Consider the following 10,060-nt stretch of genomic DNA (forward strand, 5'->3'; position numbering starts at 1 on the left):
CTGAAGAATTGCACAAATGTTCATTACTTACGAGATTAAAGAAAAGCGAGGAGTGGGGGGGTGGGGAGCGTAGCCGACCTCAGGCGGAGGACATGCCTAGTTGGAAAAAAAAAAAAAAAAACCAGGAGCCGCCAGTTGCAACATAGGAGAAAGCCTCAATTCGGGGACTGGAACCTGCGAGGACAGCCCATCCGGGGCAGGAGCGGTGCAGACGCCACGCACCCACAGGTGGCGCTAAACCAGCAATTGACAAGGAGGCGGAGTCTGCAGCGGGACTGCTTGCTCCGCGCTCCCTAGGCTCGGGCGCCGCGTGGGGTTGGCACTTCCAGGCAACTGCTGCGGCCGCGACTTACAGTCAGGTCACGCCGGGAAACAGGTGAGTCCCTTAAATTGTTCCTGCTCGCCGCTTTCTCCCCGCCTCCGGGTGTCCCTGCGAGTCCGGCGCCGGCTCCCAGCCTCGGGTGGGCCGTAGTGGGTTGCAAGCCGGCGCGGGACCCGGGGGAGCGCCGCTCAATAAGCCCCTTCTGCGCGACTCCAGGGAGCGCTGCCTCGCAGCCCAGCCCTCCGCAGAGCACAGCGCTCCGTTGTGGCCGGTCCAGGGGCTGGGAGCCAGAGACTCACAAGGAAGCCTTTTCGCTGGGGGCTCAGGGGATATGATGGGTTATTAAGTTTGTCCTTAGATTGGGTTCTGATGGCAAGTGTGCCAACTTGGCAAAATCCCCACGAGTTTGCCTCGCATTGATGAATGACTGGTACATAGCACTTAAAATCGTGCAACTTCTCTTCAGGTTTCCTAGTAACAGGAAGTTTTCATTTTAAACCAGTGGAACATTAATCCTACTCTTTCAGAATCTGGGTTGGGGTTTAAGTTCCCTCCAAATAGTCAACCAAGGCTTTATTATTTGTGTATATCATGGGTCAAATCCGTTGGGAGGGGTTTGTAGACTTAAAATTTAGAACATCTCCAAATTTCTTACTCTGTTCTTTTTGTAAAAAAATATTTCTCTGAACATCCTGACACATAATAAAAGGTCGTTCATTTAACAGACAGAATACTAAGCACAGGGAAGAAGCAATGCTTAAAAAAACAGCCCAGTTAAGAAAAACATCTCCCCTTCACATAGTTAAATGTGGTAACACAAGTGTGCACTTGAAACTATGGAAGATTTGGATATGCACTGCAACCCACAATGTATCCCAGTCACTGAGTTCCTTCATTTTCTAAACTCTTCAACATAAACATGAGTCAGTTGGTCTGTGTCAATATTTAGCAGGAACATCAGGTCAGCTGTCCTGGTACAACAAAATGTAACTGTCACATCAGAAATATGCTTTGCTTTTTAATGGGGGTGAAAGAGAACTCTGGGTGAAAATTTGGAGTTCCTAATATCTAAACACGGTACTGTTTTCCTGTATATTTTTTTTTCATGAGAAGATTTTACCGTAGAATGTAAATTATATATTTGGTTCATGTCTGATGGAAACCAACATATTTTATTTGACTGACATTTTATTTTCTTGGTTTTTGGGCACAAAGTTGACTGCGGGCCACACAATCAACAAGCTCTCTCACTGCCTGGGTTTTCCCTCCCGACCATGCAGACAAATGGCCGGAGACCTCTCCAGGCCCACTCTGGCTTTTCACCCTGATTCTGTACGAAGTGGCCCTCAATCAGCAAACACTGCCAACTTGCTAGATGCCCCAGGACCAGGTGTAGAAGAGAGCCCTCACCCTCCCCATGCTACATCTGTCTATAAAACTTTGTCTTCCTTTAGGATTGCACGACTGTGCGGTTAGTTGTGGAAACATCTGCCTTCTCTCCTAGACTTTGAGGTGTTTGAGAGCAGAGGTTCTTTCTCATTTAACTTTGTATCCCCACTGCTCTGGCATTGTTGTTCACAATACAGTTAGTGAGGTAACATTGAGTAAGTATAGATTTGTGTGTTAACATCCTTGGAATCTTGCAATTCACAGAGTTAAAACATCTACTAAATAGTGTGATTTATTTCTTGTTTGATTACAGTCAGTAAAACTTCTATTCCTAGACACATATTCACCCCTAAAATTACCCTATAATGTTGGGTAAATCACTGAATGATTTGGAATACTTCTTAAGGAAAAATACCATAAATTCCTCCAGAGCAGGTCCAAAGTCTCATTTTTCTTTTTCTGCTCAGTGTCTATCATAGACTTGAGTTCATAAATACTTGATGATTGGCATATGCTTTACTCAAAATCTTTCAAATGCCAATGATATAAACCCAACTCAAACTGACTTAAGTGAAAAAGGGACTGTATTGGCTTGTGTAATTGAAAAAGTCAGGATCTGGTGTCAGGGACTCTAAATACTTAAAATATGCCACCCTGACTCTTCCGTGTATTTCCCTGTTTCTTGCTTGTGCTTCTGTGTATAGGCTTTCTTCTGTTCTATTGAAGACATCTCCTTCCTTACAGCATATAGAAGAAAGCATGGCAGGCTTCTGTTACCCCACTTAAAATGTTCAAAACGTGTCCTCTTTATCTTCCACTTCCATATATAAACATCAGAGAAGGGCTCTAATTGGGTCAACCAGGGTTGTATGCCATCTCTAAGCCAATCAATGTGACAGAGGGAATAGAGAACTATGATTAGCCAAGACTGTTATATGCCCACTTCTATGGCCAAAGGAGGGTATTTCTCCAAATGGAGGAAATGTTTTATAACATAAAAAAGTGGGGAAAGAATGTGGGCATACAAAAACAACAAATATCCCCAGCATAAATATGTGAAATTTAGAAATAGAGACTATATGGAAAATGATCTCAGAGTATTTCAATAAAAGCAAATATTAGCATTATGTAAAGATGTCTCTTCTTTATTTCTTTGTGAATATCAAACCTTTAAAAGTTGGAGAATGTTTTAAGTATTTTAAACTACTCCCGGAAACAACTTTCCACTTAATGAAGTATTACAGGTGCTCTAAAATTCAGAAATACTAGGAATGTTTTCTCTAAATCAAATTGTTGTATATATAATCTGCTTTTCTCATTGAATTTCATCAAATTGGTGATAATACTTCTCTGGAAATAAATGTAGAACTAATAAAAATAATGAATAATATTATGAACATTATATGTTTCCCTTCCCTAAAAAAAAATGTTATTCCAACCTGAATGAGGATCTGTGAAGGGTGTTAAGGAAAACATTCCTTTATTGGGTAGGAAGTTTGACAAAATTGATTTCCATACAGTTAACCTGGAAAGTGGGCATGTCAGTGATTGAACACAACTCTGTAACCCCACTGGAAATATAATAACAATTCAAAAACCAGCCTGTTACTCTGACAGGAAAATGACACTCTAAAAATACCACCTTTCATTTGTGCTCTATCATGGTTCATCTTACCTACAGTGTCTATTCTGTGCATTGTCTAAAACTCAGAATACATTTGCCCATAAAATCATTAATTATTATTTCAAATTCCAGTGTCAACCTCAAAAGTCTAACTTCCTGAGTTATAATCTTGTATCCGCTAACTTGCAGCCTCCACTGATAACATTGTTACTCTCAGAAAAATACATTCCTAATTATATTTACCTTTGAGGGGAGTTGGCTTTCCTCTAAACGAGCACCTGGAGCTAAATTCCTCTAAAATAAAAGGCAATGTCCAGCCCTTTGAGTTCCATATAGACAATAGACACCTAGGTCATACATTGTACCAATAGTTGGACAAAGAAAAGCTGTAATTATTGACACAAGGGCCGTGGTTTGAGATTCTTGCAGATTATAATGTGAGGTTAAATGTGTAAGTCAGTCACTATTTTAAAAGTATTTTAATTGTACTTTATCTGCCAGTTTAGTCCTTATATGAGTAAATTTTTCATATTGCCCTGTCAAACCTTGTTTATATCATAAATACCATAGACGTGAAGATAATCATTTTTATTTTCATAGGTGGCTGAAGACATACTTTTTATAGAATTAATGGAAAGTAGACTAAACATCACAAACCAAGAAGAACTTTGGAAAATGAAGCCTAGCAGAAATCTAGAAGAAGACGATTGTTCGGTAAAATAATAATTAATTAAAACCTATAAACGTAATTTAAATGCTATTCTATATCTCCTAGTGTTGTAAAAGTGATTTTTGCCCTGATCTGTTGAAATCGTCACTCTGATTCCTGTCACTGATACTGGGATGCGTGAAAGGCAAAGTCATAAGGAGAGACATTGTACCTTGACTGAATGTCACAGACTTAGCTGAATAGCCTTGAATTAAGTCCTTGAAAATCCTGATTCTTAATTTATCTATAACGTGAGAGAGTTGGACCTGATCATCTCCAAAGCCCTTCCCATTCTAACATTCTATGGGTCTGTTTTAAGAATCATCAATGCCCATATAACAGCAGTTTTATAAGCATCCATTTTTTTAATAGGCACCATGGCAGCTAACCAAGAGATCAAGTTAATTGATGATTCACTGTTAATGTGAACAAATTCAATTTTGGAATATGAATCACTAGTCCCATTTTTGTCCCACCTCAAGATTAAATGTGTCTCACTACATTATTTAACTGGAAAAGTAATGGAAATTTTTGGTTTCAAACTATTTTCACATTTCTAAATGATCTCAACTGCAATTGTAACAGAAATTATTTATTGTATCTTAATAAGAACAATAATTAAGGTATTACAGGTACATACTCTATAAAATAGGTATGCATAAAATAAAATAATTTTTATTTTTAAATGAACTGTTTTACTTGCTGTTACGTGATTGTTCACCCTTAACCAGAAAATTGACCTCAGTTGATTGTAGATTGTTTTAATACGAAGAGATGACGGACACTGTATCATGCTCTACTCCCTTCCAAATGGAATAATTGGGAAAAGCATTGGATGTAACAGTGATCTATTACTGAAAGTAAAAGTCAAATGATGAAAGATCATTTTTAAACACCAAAAATTATAGAGAACTATGTGAAGTAAGGTTACTCTGCATAAAGTGAGGAGATGAACAAGACAATCACCAACATGTCAAGCATTAAAATATTATGATTCTACATATAAGAAATACATATTGGATAAGAAAGTAAATTTATTCATGAAGTAACACAATATGAGACATTGTGATATAATTTCTCATTTTGGGGTTTTTTGGTCTTTGTTTTTTAATTTTGTTGGTATGTCATTCAGCTGGAGAAATGACAAAATGTTCAATTCAACCTTCTTTTGAATTGTTAACTACTACCTAGAATTCCAACTGGGTAAAAAAGTATAACTTTCTCAGAAAATAGATCATCCCTATAGGATTTAGCTACTTATATAGCCTTTGTACTTTTGTTGGACTGCCCATCAGTACTTACACAAGTGAGATATTTTAGAAATATAAAAATCAAAGTACAAGACTACATGACAGAAATTACATATTTTTATCTAATAGTAACAACTGTATTATTCCTGATCCTCTGCACTTAATGAAGAGTTCACTCTTCACTTCTTTGCAGAGTGTTACCCAGTAGCCAATAAAAATATTGAAAAACAAACACAATTGTTAAAATTTACATGTTTTACTATTTTTACTAGATTACTGGAATTTTTTTTTTTAAGTTTTTCAGTTTTAGTTTCCCAGTTGCATTATTTCATCCTTTTATGCCTTCAAGATAGAAGAATAATGGCCTGAGCTTTAGTGGAGTAGCTGAAGCCTGTGTTTCTTTTGTCTTAAAGAAAAATAAATGACAGAAATGAATGGGCAACCACAGGGTAGCTAAGTGCACCTTCCATTAGTGCTACACAGACATGCCATCTCTTCAGCTAACCAGTACCCAAAAGCAAGGTTCTGACTGTCCTTTTTTACTGATAAGCATAATGAGCAACAAATACTTAATTAAGGAAATCCCATTGTTTTCATTTTAAGGTGTTTATTTTCTTTCCTTTGTAGAATAAGGACTCAGGAGAGACCAGCATGTTGAAAAGACCTGGGCTTTTACATTTGCACCAAGCAACTCATTCTGATCAATTTGATTGCCCCCAAGAGCTTCAGCACCAACAGGAACTCTTTCCAAAGTGGCGCTTGCCAATTAAAATTGCCGCTGTCGTATCATCTCTGACTTTTCTTTACACTTTTCTGAGGGAAGTAATTCACCCGTTTGTAACTTCCCATCAGCTGTATTTTTATAAAATTCCAATTTTGGTCATCAACAAAGTCTTGCCAATGGTTTCCATCACTCTTTTGGCACTGGTTTATTTGCCAGGTGTGATAGCAACAATTGTACAGCTTCGAAATGGAACCAAGTATAAGAAATTTCCACATTGGTTGGATAGGTGGATGTTAACAAGGAAGCAATTTGGCCTTCTCAGTTTCTTTTTTGCTGTACTGCATGCAATTTATAGTTTATCCTATCCAATGAGGAGATCCTACAGGTACAAGTTGCTAAACTGGGCATATCAACAGGTAGGACTGACAATATCACTAAACTAAAAAAATCACCTGTCAGATTTACTCTTTGTCATTTTAATATCAGTATCCCAAACCCCTGTGGAAACCCTGTGTTGAGAAACTAATCTGCATTTTAAAAAAATTTTTATTATTACTCTTCATTGGGGTTTCGTTGTGTGGTTTTTACATTGAGGAATTTAAGCTGGAAACAGTAAACTACAGCTTTAATAACATAAGTATTTTGTTCATGGATAGGGCCATGTATCAATTTTTGATCACCCTCATAAGATTACTTTTTAATGTTAATTTTTCTTATTTTCTGCATATTTACCATATGTGCATGCACATTACAATTCTAACCATCAAGTATTATATAAATAAAACAGATTATATCAATGTTGCTTTCAAGGAAAACAATTAATAGCCCCCATGTTATTACTTTAGAGGAGTGTAAAAACAAAGTCATAATTTGGTGGAGGCCCTTAGTTATCAGGCCCTTCATAGTAGCCAGAGTGAGTGCAGAAGGAGGTTCATATGCAGGAAACAAGTGTTCTTCATGTTGTTTTCTTTCCTCTTTTCACCCATTGGTAGGTCCAACAGAATAGAGAAGATGCCTGGATTGAGCATGATGTTTGGAGAATGGAAATTTACGTGTCTCTGGGAATTGTCGCACTTGCAATACTGGCTCTGTTGGCTGTGACATCTATTCCATCTGTGAGCGACTCTTTGACATGGAGAGAATTTAATTATATTCAGGTAAATGATATATAAAATAACTGTTCCCTCAGGTAAATCTTTTTGTGCTTATCATATCAAATATATTGACTATACCTCACAAAAATTAACAAATGGTATTCCAATAGCAAAGACTGTATACTTGTTCCAATTAATAATGTGCTCTCCTATCATTTTTCCTATTGCTGCTAAATAAAAATGTTTTCTAGATATAAATAAATGGCATTGCTCAAAGAAAAATATTATTTCTAACATTTGAGACTTGTTAGACAATTTGCTGTCCATCTAATAACTATAAATGTGATATTTTAGAAATTCAATATTCATGGTTTGTTAGTGCCCAAAAAATAAAAATATTTTTGCCCCGATTTTATTCATGTCTTAAATTACACAGCTTTTTACTATCCATAAAAAAAAAAATCATCTTTTCTTGAAATATGGTATTTTATCCTCCAAAGGCATTCTAATACCTAATTTTAAAGGCTCCTTTTTTCAAGTTACATTTTATGTAGCTTACTCACTTGAAGTTTCTCAATATTCTTGGAATTCAAAACTACTCAGATTTACTGAGGTTAATCTGTTAGTGGTAGATTACATCCTAAAAAGAGCTATGTACCAGAATTCCTAAGGGTATCTATGTTGGACAAGATTCAAGGGACTAAATTTAATTAAGTCATAAACACTGCCAAGATTTTTTAAATGACATAGTGTTAGCTTTTATCAGAATAAAAACTAAAGCTATAGAAATTCTCACAAAATCAGACATTTCCCACTGTCCTTTGTACATGTTCATACATATACCCCTACAAAACACTTGATCCGGATATCTGATTAGGCTGAAAAGTATGTCTCCATATGAATTATTCTATTGTGGCTTAGAGATGGTGCCATATTTTCCAAGTGCAATATTTGCTGATTTTGTAAGTTAAGCCTGCTAGCCATTGGAGTTCTCTGTTCCTCATTAAATAACTTTCTTCTTATATTGCTCTGCCTGTTACACATATCCTGAACACCACTTTTCAGATTTAAGTAGGAATTCAAGCACTGCATCTTGGCAACTGAGCCCATTCCACTATGTGCATAACACCTAGCTCATAATAAGTATACAGTACATGTTTGGTAAAATTACTCTTCAACCAGTCACATGTATTATTCAGTTAATAACCTAGACATTTTTCATTTACCATCCAAGAATTGATGTACCTTGGAGATTTATATCTGAAAACATTAATTTAACTATTTGATTATGTTCATTGGGGCTTAAGAGTACTTACTGCTGAGTATTTGTGAGTTGGAATCGTTCTGGCAGGCTAATGACCATTTTCAGTAAAGTGAATAGAAGTCAGAAGTTATCCAGAAGAGCTATTGTCAGGATGCCATGAAATTACTCAGATGAACAACTGTTTTTAAGCATCTTTATCTGGATAATGCCACGTATCCCAACGCAAGCTGAAATTTTTCTTCACATCTTCATATCTCTGTGTTTAGTTCAAACATTAAAATAATTGTTGGTATTTTTCTACTTTATCAGAATGTTTGTTTTTTAACATAGGCCAAGCTCATTCACTTTAGTGTTCGTACACTAAAATCAGAGTCAATCACTTTAATTGCCATCACAATTAATAAAAATCACTGAAGTTGAATTGATTTTTGCACTAATCTTCAGTCAACCCGCAAATATTTATTGAGCACCTAAAATGCGCAAATCATTGTGTTCATTCTGGAGGGATCCTGTGATAAATAAGACTGAGTCCCTGATTTTTAGATGACTCTTGATAGGCAGAATCAAGGCAAATGCACAAGAGACAAAGCACCATAAAATAAATGTCATAGAGAAATGAACAGTCTGGAGAAAGCTACTGATTAGCTGAGACTGAAAGGAGAATGGTTGTGAATTTTCTCAACTTAAGTAGCCTGGAGACTAAGGCATTAACCAAAAGTCGGGGCGATGGCGGGATATACAAAAAGAATGGAAAGACGTGAGTGGACATAGTTGAAAAATGTAATAGGAAAGCAATTAGAGATGAATGAAAGAATTTCCAAGGAACAGAACAGATCCAGATGAGGTAGGATGGAATAAACTCATATTGAACCAATCTTCACCAAAATATTTGTTTTTTTCTTTTGCAGAGCAAGCTAGGAATTGTTACCCTTCTACTGGGCACAATACATGCATTGATTTTTGCCTGGAATAAGTGGGTAGACATAAAACAATTTGTATGGTGTACACCTCCAACTTTTATGATAGCTGTTTTCCTTCCGATTGTTGTCCTGGTATGTAAAACCATACTATTCCTGCCATGCTTGAGGAAGAAGATACTGAAGATTAGACATGGTTGGGAAGATGTCTCCAAAATTAATAAAACTGAGATATCTTCCCAGTTGTAGAATTACTGTTTACAATGCTTTTGTTCGGTTTTGATATATTTTATGATAAACATTTCAAATTTGTACTTGTTTAATAAAATGATCACTGAGCATCTTAATGTATGTCTTTGTTTCTGAGTGATGAGGTTTGAAATATGTGTATTTCCTTGCAGATTTTATTCAAAGCAAGACACAAAATAATCTTTAGCACATTCTCTCTGTTCAGTAAAGCTGAATAATCACATCTGATTTGTCAGACAACATAACATTATAAATAATAAACGGCCTTGAAATACCAGTACTTGCTCCTCATTAACAGATATCATGAGCCATGAAAACAACATATGAATCTACCACACAAGTATGTCTGGTGTTTATGATTGTTGTTAAAGAACTTTCATTTTTCTGTAACTGGGTGTTACTCAAGGAACACCTATCGCAAAAAACACAGATTGTGTCTACACAAGTAAAGCGACAGAATAATATCAGATACACATCCAGGCAAAATAAAACTCAGGCTTTCCAAGAGAAAAAGTCAA

General features: G+C 36.4%; 1 protein-coding gene across 1 annotated transcript; it reads left to right on the plus strand.

Annotated features, from left to right (window-relative positions):
- The first annotated feature begins 212 nt into the window (after positions 1–212).
- On the plus strand, positions 213–9,640 carry STEAP1 (STEAP family member 1). The gene is made up of 5 exons (XM_019716169.2): positions 213–376; positions 3,936–4,049; positions 5,922–6,434; positions 7,011–7,175; positions 9,285–9,640. The coding sequence occupies exons 2-5, from the start codon at positions 3,966–3,968 to the stop codon at positions 9,540–9,542; spliced, it is 1,020 nt and encodes a 339-aa protein (XP_019571728.2). The 5' UTR covers positions 213–376; positions 3,936–3,965; the 3' UTR covers positions 9,543–9,640.
- Positions 9,641–10,060: the final 420 nt, after the last annotated feature.

This window comes from Rhinolophus sinicus, linkage group LG09 (genome assembly GCF_036562045.2).
Source record: "Rhinolophus sinicus isolate RSC01 linkage group LG09, ASM3656204v1, whole genome shotgun sequence".
In the NCBI taxonomy this organism is placed as follows: domain Eukaryota; kingdom Metazoa; phylum Chordata; class Mammalia; order Chiroptera; family Rhinolophidae; genus Rhinolophus; species Rhinolophus sinicus.

Bases quoted from the DNA above. Each gene is read 5' to 3' on its own strand.
- STEAP1 (XM_019716169.2), top strand. From the start codon at position 3,966: ATGGAAAGTAGACTAAACATCACAAACCAAGAAGAACTTTGGAAAATG. The intron at 4,050-5,921 runs GTAAAATAATAA...TTTCCTTTGTAG, and splicing joins TAGAAGAAGACGATTGTTCG to AATAAGGACTCAGGAGAGAC. The intron at 6,435-7,010 runs GTAGGACTGACA...ACCCATTGGTAG, and splicing joins TAAACTGGGCATATCAACAG to GTCCAACAGAATAGAGAAGA.